Below are 16,433 nucleotides of genomic sequence, written 5' to 3'. Positions count from 1 at the left end.
CAGGAATGTGATTGCGTGATGAGAAACCTGCACGCTTAGGAGAGCAGGTACACAGCAGATTTCTGATTTCTCTTGCTGTGTGAAGGCTGCCTACTTCTCTCTGTCAGCAGAACTTTCCATTCCCAGCAACTGGAAAACTGCTTTGGCATAAACAAGACAGAACCTGCATTTGTGCGTAATTCTCCAAGGCACAGTTATGCAAATCAGTTGTAAAGCAGCAGTGACTTCAGAAAAATTAGAGTTCAACTGAATACTTTAGCTGGATAGTCTTCTCCAGTAAAGGTAAAGTTAACCCTTTACCACCTGCTGGTGGAGTTTGATGTCTCTGGTTAGCTTTGTACTGCAGCATTTTCTCATCAATACAAGGAGTGACAAGAGGTGGATGTGACTTGGACTGGGAAAAGCGTAACTGATTGTTGTGCATGGCACAAGACTATATCAACAGGTGTATTTGCATCAGAGACAAGGATTTAGTCTGTGAAATTGCTTCCTTTGTTAAAATAAAAAGGCTTATTATTAATGTTAAGTGTATCAGTAAAGATGCAGGGGAAAAGTAAGCTTTTTGTATGTGCAGTGCAGGTGATGGGTCTTTGTTCTGATGTGGACAGTAAAATCATATTTAATAAATTGTAGTGATATTGAAAGAATAGTAATTAAGTGTGTGGTTTTTCTGTGGCATTGATTTTTGTGAAGTGCTCTGGGCCTGTTCCATTCCTAATGGTATTCCTAGGAAATGCATTGTAGCACTGAAATGTTAACATCACCATTAAGTTTGTGTAGGTGGACTGCAGTTTGGACTGCATTCATCACATCCTCAGTCTCGTTTCAGTGATGTTTACAGCTGTGGGATCCAGATGTGTAGTCTACAGTAGTATGGCTTTTAAATACCCATGTTTTTCCCTCCCTTGTTAACTTTGGCTACTTCTTGGTGAATATTACACTGTCATGTTAGCCCGTACACTCTGCCTACACCATCTGGGTGTGCATATGTTCAGGACCCCTTGGGAAAAGGGGAAAAATGCGCCTTCTACAACTGGTTTTAGAAGCTGAATGATTGTCTTGTGTATCGTCCCCTTTCCCCCCAGGGCAATCTACATCTGAAAAAAGGGGAAGCTGAAGTGAAATGGAGATGATATGTCATAGCTTAGAATACTGATTTCATTGTACAAAGAAATACCAAATAAACTACGTTCTCTTTATTGCAGGTTTTCAGGATGAATCTGGAAAAACTCAGCAAGCCAGAACTACTGACGCTGTTTAGCATTCTTGAGGGAGAACTGGAAGCAAGAGATCTTGTCATAGAAGCCTTAAAGGTATGTTTTAAGTACTGCGATAAGAGACAAAAATGAGAATAGTACTAGTACAGGTTCTGCAGAGCACTTGGATCCAGGTGAAGTTCAGAGGCAAAGATTTATTTCTGGTTCAGAATCCCACCTTAATATCAGTAGTATTAGATAATAAATGCTGTGTATTAGTCTATGTCTTGGAATTCATTATTGGAAGCTGGCTACAAGAAGCATTTCAGTGTTGAAATACAGCATTATGCATGTGCTTTCATCCTTCCTGATAAAGAACCAAGTGTTTCTGTAGTTGCAAGAAATGTAAAAGCTCCATCAGACTTTCTCTGATGGTTTTGTTTTCCCTTAGTAAGGAGGGCTTCTTAAAACAGAAACTCTTCTTGCTTCATTCCAAATACAACCACCTTTGGGTGGGTGGACGGAGGTCCTCCTCTAGAACAGCCAGGATGCTTATATATTTATTGTTAATTGGTTTTGCATTTAGACAAATCTTTTTGTTTTGGAGGAGTATCCTTACCCTCTCAAAGCTATTGGCTATTGATGGTGTGGAAGGCTCAGCTCCTCTCTTGGAACAGACTTGCAAAGGTCTCCTCTGTCCTGGGATCATCTTCTATTTCTGTGTGGTCAGAACACGTTAGCAAAGCAAGCATCGCTTTCATATTGCAGTGTGAAATGCATGTAATGGAGCAGAGAGATGGGAAGGAATGCAGCAGCTCCATTCCAATGGCTTGTTATTGTGTACCTTCCAGTAGCATAAAGCAATTCTCTTTCCTGTTGAAATTTAACCTGCAGTTCCCTCTTGCATGAGGAGACTAATGTAGTTAGAATAAATACCCTTTGACATAATTTGTCAAGCACTCATAACTGAGAAGGAATTAAATTAAATTGCAACCTATGTTTGATAATTATGCAGTATAAAATACCAAGCTAATCAAAAGTTAGTGCTATATTCCTCTTCTTCTGGAAGGGATATGCTATAGAGTTCTACCTGAAGAATGTGAGGAAAGCTGAAGGTAATAGGAAAGGGCAGTAAAAGGTGGCTCATGGCCTTGCTGTGCTTTTCTTTTTGTTTACTGATAGTAACTGTGGTAACAGCTTTACAAGTGCTTCACTGGCTGGAATAGTTTTATTGTGTGTGACTAATTAAAGGAAAACCCACTTCACTGATCTGTTTACTTGCATTTTGATACATATAAAAATGCAGCCCTGAAGAAAAAGCCTTCTAAGACTGAAATAAAGATTGAAACTCAGCATTTAGTTTGACTTGCATGGATTGGACTTGCACTGGGAGGGGTTGAAACATCCAGGCCTGGTGGAAGCATTAGCTGTTCCACACGCAGGAATTGACAGTGGTCTTGCTGCTGTTTCTCTTCCTTGAGTGTTATGAACAGTCTGTTCTGCCTCTGCAGTTGGACTCCTTGGAGGCTTGGTAATTGCCTGTGTATGTTAGAGGTGGAGTGAAACCTGAACTTTGTTAGAGGATTGCATGATCTTAAACCATGATGGTGTTTTTCTCCAGCATCTACATTAGACACATAGATGTCAGTGATTAAAAATCAGAGTTTTATCTGCCTATTTACTTCTCGTATAGTAAGAAAAATGCATTTCCCTTCATGGGCTAATTTGACATCTAATTCAGATTTAAATGCTTCTGAGCTCTCTGGGTGTTTGAGGGAGATGCTTTGGTACATTATAGGAAAGAACAAGCCCCTGCAGATAGGGAGTACCTTCATTTGTAAACTTGTAATGTGATTATTGCACAGTCTGCAATGACTGATATTCCTGCATGCTTAGAGAAGAACATTTAGCATCTGGCATTTAGCAGAGAGAATCCATGTGTGCAGATGACAAAGCCTAAAATAGTTTACTTCTCCCTCATGATATTAGGCCACTTGTTAGCTGGTGCTGGTCCTGCTTCACCGTGTCAAAATCAAGCTTCTGTGCCAGGCTTTCCAGAGCTTGCTTCATTTGCTTCTTCACTTTCCTCTCTTCTCTTCACCTCCCCTCCCCAAATCTTCACCCTTTCTTCCTTGTTGCATTCTCCGTGAGCATTTGCACCCTCCTCTTCATGCTGGCATAAAAGGTTTTAATTCCTGAGGTTGGTTTGTCTGGTGCTCAGATTCGTATTATCAAGAGTAGTTTTTAGGTCACCTCGAACTGATGCCTCTGGTATATTATGACTTGCCCTTTGCTGACTTCTGACCTTCATTATTGGGGTTTTTTTTTCTGTGGTTTACTTTTTTCCTTGTGTACTGTGTTTAATTGAGAGGCGGGTGTTGGGGATGGGGACCATCATCTCTCCCTCTGCTTTCACAGTAGACCTGCTCTTGACTTTTAACATCTGTTTCAAACTGCATCATGAGATACCAGTATAAAGGATTAAATTAACAAATTTACTGTATTCAGACTATTCTAGTGCTTCAGTTTGCTTCCTCAATTTTAAAATCTCTTTGAGAAAAAGCTGTGCTGCTTTTTTTTTTTGCCTGAAAGTACCTTCCTGTCCACTACATAAATCTCAATGTTCCCCTCAGAACAGACCTTAAGTCTCATTTCTTATTGTGCTCCTTTTCCTGTAGTTATATTTGTATTTAAATCATCCAGGAAAAACAGATGCTGTCAGAGTTGCATAATACTGAGGGCTGATTCTCAGTTCTCATTGCCATGTGGAAGGGATTGCATGTGTGAACCACAGGTTAGTCTTCTAAAATAGCATACCGTGACTGGAAACAATTCAATATTTAAATGGGTCTCTGTTGCTATCTTCAAGTACTTTGTTCCCTACCCCTGTTCTTTAAAGCAGACCTTTCCATACATTAGAAATGAAGTTCTGTTTACTTTTGGAAAACAGGAAACAGCTTTCTGGCTCATTCTTTGATGTTAATAAGGCCTTAGGCAGTTTACACTGGAACAGAAACTGTCTCTTTTGCATTAATGACTGAGAGCTGGTATTCATTGTTTTGCTTCTGAATTCAGTGATTCACTCTATAAAGCACTGCTAATGCTTTGCAAAATCAAGTGTTCATTTGTCAGTGGAGTTAGAAATTAAGTTTACAGTGCAGGTTCAAAAAACTAAGTCTACCTCTTGTTTAAATAAAAAAGTTCAGTAATATAAAACCTTGCTGCAGATGCTAGTAAATCTTTCACAGATGGGACAAAATGGGTTTTTGCAGCCTTACAAAGCAGCTTAGATGTAGCAGTGTTCCCATGGGTGCTGTCTTGCTGGAATGCAGGCTTTTCTTACGGATTGTCCTCCAAGTTTGGGGAGGTTTTGGTTTATTTCTTGATTGAAGCAGCCAGTGTCCTTTGGAAGGCTGATTCTCTTCACCTTCTCCAGGTAGGTGCTGAAAGGAGCAGAGATGTATGGGAATGACTTTCAGCTGTGAGGGTGTCATCAGGTTCCTTGTTTTAAGGGTGACCCAAGTGAGCACACCGTAGTCATTGGACTACCATCACCAGGATGCTGAAGCTATGCGTGGCCAGGCTTTTACTGGGATGTGTGCTGTCTGTGCTATGGACCAGCAGTTCCCAGGGAAAGAAGTCACAGTTTTGTGCTGCTTGACATATCCTAAGAAAGCTTCTTAACATTTTCCAAGCTGATAAAAAGGTCTCATGTGGGCAAAGCTGGGTAGCTCTCGTTTATCTGGTTTGTTCACTTGATATAATGATGGCAATTAAGACACATAATGCATTCGAGCGATGTAATTTCTGCTCTGTGGCTCTTTGCTAGGCTTTGCTTCAGAGCTGGAGCTACAGGAAGACTCAGAATCCCCCTCCAGCTTTGTGACATTTATTTCTGTGCAAAGCAAGTGGTCCCCACCCCCATTTCCCTTTTCTCTCAGCGATTGCTGTGACCTCAGCTTGTCTTTATTCCCAATATCTGTCTCTGGGGAGAGAAGCTAATAAGGAAGTTCAAGGCAGTAAGAAGCTATTTAAAGATTATACCACTCTCTGCAACATAAAGGAGGAACTTCTGTGCAAATTCTTTCTGGAGAGCTGCATACACAGTAGCTGCAGTTAATAACAGTGTGTTTGTGTTGTGCCAAGTCTTGAAAGCTGAACTCTAAAATTGCAGGCAAAAGTAACACTCGACTTTGTGACCAAAAATATACTTGAAACAAGTCTTGGAAATTCCCCGGTAAAACAAGTTGTAAAGATGATTGAGGGCAGAGAGAGAAAATACTGTCACATAAACAAGGAAATCTTTTATTAAAAAAATCAAATTGCGCAAATAGGTATCTGCTTCCTTTTTTTAAGAGCAGCACAAGCTTAAATATTATCTTTTTTCCTGTTGGGGGAGGGCAATTTAATAGTCTTCGGAATTGCTGAATAGTCTGTTTAGTCGCTTTTGGAGTTTGAACGGTTTAGTAGGAAACTCATATTTGAGATGATAGAGGTGGAAGTACTTAATTAGAGCATCTTCTAATTGCAGAAGATTACATCTTCTTTCAAAGCACAGTTGATGTTTTAAGTATGTCTGTCATCTCTGGTCTTCCAGATTAAATTTTCCAGTTCTAAGTTAACAATGCTTTTTGTAACCTTATTTCCTCACTATTGAAGCTTGATTTCCTGTGGATTTATGTGTTTAATAGGTTGATACTGGACTCTGATGATTTTTTGTTTTTCCCCACTTTTGGCTCACTAATAGAACATTTCTCTTCCATCATCAAGCTGCTGCTGTTTTGAAAGTTGAATAAAAACTGGATTTAAGACTGAATTTCAGTTCAGACAGGACAAAATCAAAACTGTTGGAGATATTTGTGTGTGATCTCCAGCGACAGTAGAAGTTTAGCTAAGAGTTGCCTCTGTGAGGAGCAGAAGCCCTAGAGAAGTCACTCGTGTATGTGACAGTTCAGTACCTGTATGAAATAACATGTAGATTATGTGCCCGAGTGCACGGTGGCATAAATGCCAAAGCACTGGGTTTGGTTTTGTCAGCTGGTCAGTGTAGGGTGACCTGTTTAAGGCTTTTCCCAGTCTAAACAATTTTAATTAAGTGTTTATGCTCTGCTGGCTGCTGAAGAAGAATAGCTGGACTTCAGAAAGCTGTGAATGTTAGGACAGTCTCATCTGTTTGTCATGCTAGGTCAGGAAAATACTTAATTGCTCAAAGTAGCAAAGGAAGAACTTCTTGTTCTTTCCCAGACAGGAAATAAACCACCCCACTAAATTCAATAGAGTTCAGAGCCCAGTGCTGCGAGGAGCAGAGGGAAAACAGGACTTATGTTCCACCTTCAGTATTGCAGAAACTCAGAGGTTATAGGTAGGGCTGTGACTTTAATCCCAGTTCTTTGGGTGTTTATTAGAAAGAACTTGCCCAGAAGTAAACTTTTTTAATGTCCCCCTCTTTGCTTGCACTGTAACAGCACTGGTGTCCTCCTGATGGGTTTCTCCTGTGTTTCTGTGGGGCTCTGGAGTCACCAGCTCCAGGGTGCATTGGGTTTAAGGGAAGAGCAGCTCATCTGTCGCAGCACTTAGGCCAGCTGGTTGAGTATCCCACTTTGTATTTACAGACTGTAATGCGTGGGCCACTCCAAATTTCCCTCCATGCTTCTAGTGAGGTTTAGTTGAGTCATTTTTTGTAACTTCTTCAGAATAACTGAAGATTCCTGCCTCTCAAAGAAAACCAAAACAAGACTGCAGTTTTTCCTGTGATTCATTAAACCAGGGTGGCTCATTATCCAGGGCTGCCCTCCCATTTCCAGGACTGAGCTTTTCCTTCCTCCTCTTTTTTTTTTTTTTCTTCAGTGTAAAGTTAGAACAGTATCTTAAGCTCTGATCAGAGGTATCCACCATTCCTGGTAGATATTCCTGATAAAGAGGGAGGTGTGTTTCTGAGTGTGAGTTGTTCCTCTGTATTTGCTTACTGCAAGGGTTAAAATAGAACTCCAAACCAGTACCATAGGACAAATGACTTTAACTGGGTTTTGTTCTGGAGGAGATACGGAAAGCAAAGTAATTTGTTTCAGGTTTATGTCACTCGTCAAGGGAACCCACAGACTTTTCCCTTTGAGAACAGATTGACTTCTGTATTATTTTTCTTTCGTGCTAATCATGTGGTTGCATCTTACAGGCAGGACCAGCACAAATCTCAACAGCTGTTTGAGTAAAGCAAAGCTTTATTGCTTATCTATCAGTCCTGTGACCTATACAGCTCAATTATAGCAGTTTGCTTTTCTGTTTCAGCATCCCTGTACCAACTGGTGTGTGGGGTGGTGTTTAGAGCATCACAATTGCTCTTGTATGCTTGAGGGAAGTGTTTGGCTTTGATACTGGGACATCAGAAAAGAGCCATTCCAATAAATACAGGCTTCATTTTAGTCAGGCTCAGTCTTCTCTATCTAAAAGATGTCCTTAGGCAATCCCATGAGAATTGGGTGACAGTTTGCTGTTCTCGTTAGGTGAAAGGCTTTCTGAGGAAGCACGCAGCAGGGCTGGCACGCTTTCACTCTGCATTCAAGGCAGATCCTTGTTTTCCACTCTGCGACAGCTGAATGCCATTTCACAGCATCAGCAGAGTCAGGGTTTTGTGGAGCTTGTGCTAAGAACCCGTCACCAGCTCTGAAAAGCTGCTGTGCTTAATTTGGAATGGCTGAACTCTGTCTGTGCTTGTGAGGGTGCTCAGATGTGAGCAGCGTGTACACAGAAAGCCGAAGCACACCCAAGAACGTGCAGCATTTGCTGGGAGCAGACTGGGAGCAAAAACATGTCATACACATGCTCTGTCAAGAAAAGAGCAGCTTCTAGTGTTGCAGCTTTCCTCTGTAGGTCACACAGTGCTTTGCTAATTACTCATACTATTGAATGCTTTAACTGCTTTAAAGGTGATGGCATGCTTTGGTTAAAGGTAATAGGGTTCACACTTTCATTTCGTAGAACCAGAGAATGGTTTAGGATGAAAGGGATCTTAAAGCTCATCCAGCTCCAACCCCCTACCACGGGCAGGGACACCTTCCACTAGAGCAGGTTGCTCCAAGCCCCTGTGTCCAACCTGGCCTTGAACAGTGCCAGGGATGGGGCAGCCACAGCTGCGCGGGGCACCCTGTGCCAGCACCTCAGCACCCTCCCAGGGAAGAGCTTCTGCCTCAGATCTCATCTCAGTCTCCCCTCTGGCAGGTTAAAGCCATGCCCCCTTGTCCAAAGCCCCTCACCAGCTTCCTTGTCAGCCCCTTTAGGGCACTGGAAGGCTGCTCATTAGGTCTCCATAATCATGAAATCTAGAAAAGAAAAGGTATGAATTATCTCGTAAGGCTTGGTTACCGTGACTGTAATGAATCAAGTAGAATCAGATTTAAGCCTCAGCTGTGGATGATGTTCTTTCCTGGCAGGGTGCAGCAGCTTTGCTGGGCACAGGGTTGCACTGTGGGTGATACACACTGGAGCAAAACACTGTCACAGGCTTTCACAGATGCTGGGCATGTAGCCTGTAACTGTTTCAGTGGAAATTAATGCTTATATTTCTTGGAGCCAAGACAGATCAGCTCTGAGGGCTCTATTGAATCTAGTTTTCCCTCTTATATCTTTTGTTGTATGGATATCTGTTTTCATACAGTTTCTTATCATGGTGGTAAACATGTAGATAATATTTTAATATCTGTGTTTATGAAATTTTGTTGTTTAGAAATTCACAGTAGTCACTCAATAGGATAAGGCTATTGGTATCCTGACAAACAGATTTCCAGCTGCAATGGCTGATTCTAAATGCTGTGTATGTAAAGCCTAGTGCATGTGATATTCCTTAATTCTTACATGTCACCAAAAGAATCCTGATCATTCCTATCTTCCTTCTTGAGAAACTACACTTTGTTTAGTCTGGATGAGAACATTAAGGATTTTGTTAACAATTCACAGATTTATAGGCTATTGCGAGAATAAAACTCTAACTGCTCAACATGAAAGTCTTTGATGGTGACAGTCAAGGAAATGGCCCAACTGCTCTTCCACTGGTACAGCAGTAAATGATTAAACCGTTTGTTGAGCAAGGATTACTTTCCTTATTTCCTTTCTCACAGTTGTGGAATGTAATCACAGACATAGCAGGTAGCTGCGGTATGAGGATGTTTTAGACTGACCTTATCATGGAGAAGCTGTGTTTTCAAGCAAGATTTTCCTTTGTTTCTAGCTTTTCTGGGGCCACTTGCTTCAAAGACACTGTTCTTTTGGAATACTGGAAGGACAGTGAGAAACTAATCGAGCACATGCTTCATATAACCTCCCTCAGGCTTATTTCAGGCTGCCTGTGGAGAGTGTGCACTTGCTTGTGTTCCAGCTGTGGAAATGCAAGTGGGTTTTGCAAAGCTTTCCATGTATCTTACATGGAGAGCAGGAGCTGACCAGAGTGGCAGGGACTGCACTGCTATTGAGTGTTGAGTGTATTGATTGACTGGTTTGACTTGAGATTTACTGCCCTGTCTGTTAACCAGGGACCTTTACTGTGACGCACCTTGGTGTTTTCCTGTCTGAATACCCTCATTCTTCTGGCAGATAACAGGATATGAATCATACTGTGTGAAGATCTCTATCTCAAAGTGGAAAATTTAGGAAGTGGATTATCACCTACAAAGTACTTTCTTCTTTAGCTGTTTTTCTGGTTTAAGTATATTGAAATGCAAATTTGTTTTTTATTGCAGGCCCAGCATAGAGACACATTCATTGAAGAACGCTATGGGAAGTACAACATCAGTGATCCATTAATGGCTTTGCAGAGAGATTTTGAGACCCTGAAAGAGGGAAATCATGGGGAAAAGCAACCAGTATGCTCCAATCCCTTATCCATTTTGAAAGTGGTGATGAAACATTGCAAGAATATGCAGGAAAGAATGTTATCCCAACTAGCTGCTGCAGAAAGCAGACACAGAAAGGTAGGTTTTGCTTCTAATAAGATGTGCAGAAGTTAGTAGTTGCATGTTGATAATTGTTTCTGCTGAAGTTACCATATTAAATGCCTTGAGTTTTGGTAACTGAAAGAACTTTGCACCTTTGTTTAAACTTCTCACTCAATACAATGCAGCTGGTAAGCTTATTAATTGTAATTCCAACGTTTGAAATGTATGCAAGATGGTTTTGTTAGGACACACAAAAGGGAACAAGCTTATTCACAACTGAGAGATATAGTGCTTACCTAAAGGTCTCTGGAAGATTAATTCTCAGCAAACATATCACTGTTCTGCTTGTGACTTGTTCTCAGGGATAATCAAAGAGCTGGTGCCAGGAGTGCACCTCTTTATGCTTTCCTAAAAAATATAACTATTTTTCATGCTATTTGACCTCTTTATAAAGCACCTATTATTCTTCTTATATAGCTTTAACATTGTTGTGGTTTAAGCTGAACCCAGGACAAACATACGTTGACATCAGTGAAGTGCTTGCTCGACATGTCAGACCCTATTTTCACAGAGGTTTGCTCATCTGGGGTACTGTAGTTTACAGGAGGAACGTAGAGCTGTACACAAGTCTGAAAGCAGAAGTCCACTGAACTCTGCTTCTTGGAGTCTTGCTGCAACATAATCTCTTTATGTAACAGGTTAGCCTTTAAAAAAAACCAAACAAAACAAACATGTTTAGATTGGATATTGGGAAAAAATCTTCCCTTTGAGGGTGCTGAGGTGCTGGCACAGGGTGCCCAGAGAAACTGTGGCTGCCCCATCCGTGGCAGTGTTCAAGGACACAGGGGCTTGGAGCAACCTGCTCTAGTGGAAGGTGTCCCTGCCCCTGGCAGAGAGTTGGAACTGGATGAGCTTTAAGATCCATCCTGAACCATTCTCTGGTTCTGTGATACGATTTTGTTTTGTCCTGCAGTACATTTAAACAAGTCAAAATGATTAAAGTATTTGTCCACGCTATGTTGCCAGGGCAGAGAATAATTGCCCAAGCGTGCATCGTTTGAATCTGCAACTGGGAGGAGCTCCCTGGAGCATCCCTGCAGTCACCTGCATTGCAGCACTCTATCTCCACGTTTTCACATACCACTCTTCCGTTTTACAAGAGTCATTTTTGGTTTTGCTTGCACCCGTGGCAGGCTGTGAGGTGCTGCTATTACCCTGGCGTCTAGAAGTTGCCTTTCACAATGTCAGATCCTGGTGTGCTTTTGACTAGTGCCTGCACTTGCGCCAAACCATCCTGGGTTTTTTTGTCAGGTGTATCGCTCTTGATTTGATTTAAACTTAGTAAATCACGTACAAAGATCTCAAAGACAAGTAGTCACATTCTGTTTCTAATCAAAAGGTTCAAAGTTGAGCCCTCTATTTCATCAACATGTGGGCTAAAGTTTATTTTGCCACAATCTGTTTTGATGGAGGTAAGACAGAGAAAGTTCCTTTAGGTCTGTGAATAATGTGAAGCATTTATGTTGTAGAAACCTTACCAAGACATAAGAAACTGGTCAGCTTGACTTTTAAATCACAGATGCTATGCTTAGGGTGGGCAGCTGGAGGTATATTCAGCTTTTGGTTTGTCCTCTAAGTTACTGGAAGCAGCAGAAAAGCTGTGTGCTTCCCTTTTCAGCCACGTATTGAGCTGAATCATGCTATTAACATAAGATATTTTTCTCCCTTCCTGTTCTGTCCTTCGTGTCTCCTTCCATAAGAATGTTCCTTGTGTATTTAAATATCTTTGAGCACTGTTTGGAAGCTTCGTGGTGAGCATGTGTTGGGAGAGCCTAGAGTTTTGTTGGTGAGAAGTTTGCATTCTGCCTTTTTTTGTTGAGTTAAATAGAATTTCAATTATTCATGTAATTCAGCACAAAAGCTGAAGGAGCTCCTTAACTGGGTCCTTATGGCAAGCAGTTTCATTTCAAGAGCTCATCTTGTTCTTAAGTGGAAGAACAAATTAATGTTCTTTAAAATAAACTTTGCACAGCAGTCCTCAAATCCCCTCTAAGAAACTGGGGGAGAAGCCTGTGTGTGAATTACTGCTGAAACCAGAGTGAGGATCGTCTTGTGGTAACTGTTAGTGCCCCATGTCCCTGGGCTGCACATTCCCTGGGCAGTGCCTCTGCTTCTGCTGGGCTTTACGTTAATGGTCCTGCCAGGAGATTCTGATGGGGCATCATACAACCAAGGACAGAGGAAAGTAGACTTCTCAAGGCTGTTATGCAATCTGGAGGAAAAGCATGCAATTTAGCTATTTAATAATAAAATGAAGATACATGCAGTGTGAGGTTTTCCTAACTTCTTTAACAAACTGACTCAGCTGTACCAAATATTACTATTGTTAGTGAGTCCAGAGGAGGCCATGGAGATGCTTGTGAGGGCTGGAGCAGCTCTGCTGTGGACACAAGCAGAGAGAGCTGGGCTGGGTCAGCTGGAGAAGAGAAGGCTCCTTAAGGGGAGAGCTCAGAGCAGCTCCAGTGCCTAAAGGGGCTGACTCAAGGCAACATGGTCTAGTGGAAGGTGTCCCTGCCCGTGGCAGGGGGTTGGAACTGGGTGAGCTTTAAGGTTCCTTCCAACCCAAACCGGTCTCTGATTCTATGAAACAGTAGTATAATATTGTAACTTGTCCAAAAGCTGGTTTATGGGTTTTCAAGGTGAATTGGGCTGTCTCAGGCTGCAGTGGTTGCTCTCCCGCTCCATTTGGCGTTGGACCGTGTGCGGAGGCACCGATCTCTCCTGCTTGTCAGTGTGCTGGGCATTACAGTGATGGGTGTTTGCCTGGCAGGTGATCCTGGACCTGGAGGAGGAGCGGCAGCGGCACGCCCAGGACACAGCAGAGGGGGATGATGTCACCTACATGCTGGAGAAGGAGCGGGAGCGGCTCACCCAGCAGGTATGCTCCGGGAGCTGGGACTGCCCAACCCACAGAAACCCAGCTCCTGGGTGGTGAACTCGGTAGCAACGTCTAATTGCACCTTTGTGCTGAAGGAGCACTAGGCACCTCCCTCCTCTGTGAGGCACTCCTAGCTTTTCTGATATCAAAATATGAGAAAGAACCTTAATATTTTGAGGTGTTTTGGTAGCTGAGCAGTGCTAAAAGCTATTAATAGGCAATTGAAATGTTACTTCAGCCTGAAATGTGAGAAGTTCTCAAGAACAAGCCTGCACTTACAAATGATAGGGCTCTCTAGTACTCAGAATTCAGAATAAGTCATGGAAGATCTCCTGGGGGTGCTATTCAGAGATGATAATAAATATTTAAGCTACTGTTCTCTCTTACTTAAGCGCTGTAGACTTTATTAAACATACATAACACATCAGCATTTTAAAGTCTAAATGCCTTTAAAAGACAAACCAACAAAGTAGTAAATGAGGTGGAAGGAAGCTTTGCTCCAGATCGCGTGTTCGATCGGTACATGGCAGACTGGGTGTACATCTCACTAAAGGTCAATTGAATTTCATACATGATAAAACTACTAGTAAGTAATAATTCTTAATACCTGCAGCCTGAGTCGTGTGAGACTGTCTTGCAGATACCTGGGGCGAGAAGCTCTTTCTAAACCATTTCCATCTTTTACTGTATAATTTCTCCAAGATATGTAGTAACTCCATTCCATTTTGGGGATTTATACTTCATTTATTTTCGGGATGTTTCATGGTTCCCTTACAGTCTTCTTATGTTCTTATCATCCAGTTGGAATTTGAAAAATCCCAGGTGAAGAAGTTTGAAAAGGAACAGAAGAAGCTGTCAAGCCAGTTGGAGGAGGAAAGGGCACGCCACAAGCAACTGTCTTCCCTGCTTGTAGTGGAGTGCAAAAAAGCCACTGCCAAAGCAGCTGAAGAGGGGCAGAAGACAGCAGAATTGAGCTTGAAATTGGAAAAAGAGAAGAGTAAGGTGAGTAAACTGGAAGAGGAACTGGCATCCAAGAGGAAGCGGGGTTTACAGATGGAAGCACAAGTAGAAAAGCAGCTCTCGGAGTTTGACATTGAAAGAGAACAGCTGAAAGCCAAGCTGAACAGAGAAGAAAACCGTACAAAAGCACTTAAGGAAGAGGTGGAATGTCTGAAGAAAGCCCTGAAAGAGCTGGAGGCTTCTTGCCAGGAGCACAGTCCTACCGAGCCTCTGCAGCCCAGCCCCTTAGTGGTGTCCAGAGGGGTTGCAACTGATGGCCCCCCAGTGAAGTCTGTGTCTTGCCAGACAGAGTGTGTGCAGGCAGACCGAGCAAATCCTGCCAGCACAAGCAAAGCTGTGCACACCACATCTCCCAGCCCTACTACACCTACTCATGCCTATGCAAAGTCCAATGGTCATTATGATACAGATGTGCAGACAGGAAGTGAGCTACTGCAGACAACTGCACCAGAGAGCCAAGTTCAAAAGGAGAAACCTGCTGGTGCAGCTTCAGAAAACACAGTTGAGAATGGAAGTTCTCCTGTAAGAACAGAGTCACCGGTGCATCTGATGTCCCAGCTCCCTTCTGGTGGGGTCACCCTGTCTCCCAGCAGCACAGCTGCTTCCTCTCTTACACCTTCTCCCTGCTCCTCACCAGTCTTGACTAAACGCTTAGTGGGAGCTTCAGCAAGCAGCCCTGGTTACCAGTCATCCTACCAGGTGGGGATCAATCAGCGTTTCCATGCAGCTCGGCACAAGTTTCAGTCTCAGGCTGAACAGGACCATCAGTCCAGTGGTCTGCAGAGCCCTCCGTCCCGGGATCTGTCTCCTACTCTAGCAGATAACTCTGCTGCCAAGCAGTTGGCCCGCAATACAGTCACTCAGGTCCTTTCCAGATTTACCAGCCAGCAGGGACCTATTAAACCTGTCTCCCCTAACAGCTCACCTTTTGGCACAGACTATCGAAACCTGGCGAATGCTGTGAGCCCCAAAAACGAATCTGGTCACTCTCCAAGCCCTGGCAAGGTTTCCAGCCCACTAAGCCCGTTGTCTCCTGGAATTAAATCACCGACCATTCCTAGAGCAGAAAGAGGGAACCCTCCTCCCATTCCCCCAAAGAAACCCGGCCTCGCTCAGTCACCTGCTGCTCCTGCTCCTCTAACCAAAACCTCTTCCCAAGCATCCTCGCTGGGTGCCCCCATGGACGTGGCAAGTAGCTGCTCTAACAACACTGTAGTGTCAAATGGCAAAGACATTGAGATACTCCTGCCAACTAGCAGCTAGTCTCCAGAAAATGTGAATGTGACATTCCATGGCTTAGCATCCCAGAGCTAAGACACTGTTTTTCCACTCCATGTTATTTATTGCCATAGTAGCAGATTCTGTCTGTATAAAGCATTTAGTATATTTGTTTTCTTTTTTGAATAGGTAGGGAAATATTTTTGTTTATGAAGAAACCTTAACCACAGCTATACAATAGCCTCAAAATGTCTCCTGGCAACAGTCAAATATAAAGAAGAACCACAATTGTGTGGTGGGACCTAACTATCAACCTCTAATGGGACTGAAATGCTACTTTAAACTCTGCAGAAATAACTTTTGCAGACTTTTTACTCCAGATGAACATTATCTAAAAAGTGCCTGATCTAAGCCTGCAATACGAATGTGATTCTCTGAGGAAGGTGAGGAGGGGGGGACCATCTCGTTGCTGAAACTAATGCTTCTGTGAGTCCTGAATGTTGAAACCAACACTGTTTTTCTTTTGAATTCTTTCCATTTGCTAAAAGAAGTTAGCAAATGTGCTACAAATCCTGCAAGGTGAGCACCAAGCCGACGCAGCCAGCCACGCTTTGTCCTGTGGGACACAGCTATTTGAGGAAGCACACACAAGTTTCTTAGGGTCAAATTTAGCTGTAATACAATGCAGATTACTCTTCTGTCAGTATCCATTGTCCATGTAGTTCTTTTTGCTTTCCCATAACACATTCTGCAGAGATGCCTGTGTGCTTTAACTGGCTAAACTCTGGTTTCTGGTGTGTCACCTTGAATTTTCAAGCTCTTCAAGCATTCTACTGTTGTGTGTAGAACTTCTGAGAAAAAGATCTTGCTGTTACTTGACAAAGATCTCGCTATTACTTGAAAAAATCACTGGTCCATAAGATACAGGTTTTTTTGCAACAGTAACATGGGATCTTCTACTAGAAACAAAAGCAATAATGTTCCTCAGCTCTATCGTTTTTGTCTGGCTGACCTGGATTTTACCCAGTCAAGATCTGGGGGATGTTGCTGGCTTTCCTTGGCTGCAAATACGGAACCAAAACATTACTGCTGTGTAACTGAGTATGTATATATGTGTAAGTAGCTTCACACACATAC

At 42.6% G+C, this 16,433-nt stretch overlaps 1 protein-coding gene across 1 annotated transcript; it reads left to right on the top strand.

Annotated features, from left to right (window-relative positions):
• Positions 1 to 1,207: 1,207 nt before the first annotated feature.
• Positions 1,208 to 15,707, top strand: CTTNBP2NL (CTTNBP2 N-terminal like). Its single transcript, XM_010009657.1, has 4 exons — positions 1,208 to 1,313; positions 9,926 to 10,156; positions 12,951 to 13,058; positions 13,860 to 15,707. Exons 1-4 carry the CDS (start codon positions 1,215 to 1,217, stop codon positions 15,339 to 15,341), a joined length of 1,920 nt encoding a protein of 639 aa, XP_010007959.1. The 5' UTR covers positions 1,208 to 1,214; the 3' UTR covers positions 15,342 to 15,707.
• The last annotated feature ends 726 nt before the right edge of the window (positions 15,708 to 16,433 follow it).

The sequence above is a fragment of the Nestor notabilis genome, unplaced genomic scaffold (assembly GCF_000696875.1).
Source record: "Nestor notabilis isolate BGI_N333 unplaced genomic scaffold, ASM69687v1 scaffold28442, whole genome shotgun sequence".
NCBI classification, from domain to species: domain Eukaryota; kingdom Metazoa; phylum Chordata; class Aves; order Psittaciformes; family Psittacidae; genus Nestor; species Nestor notabilis.
Note: the sequence above shows the minus strand (reverse complement) of the source record. Positions and strands in the feature narration are given on the sequence as shown.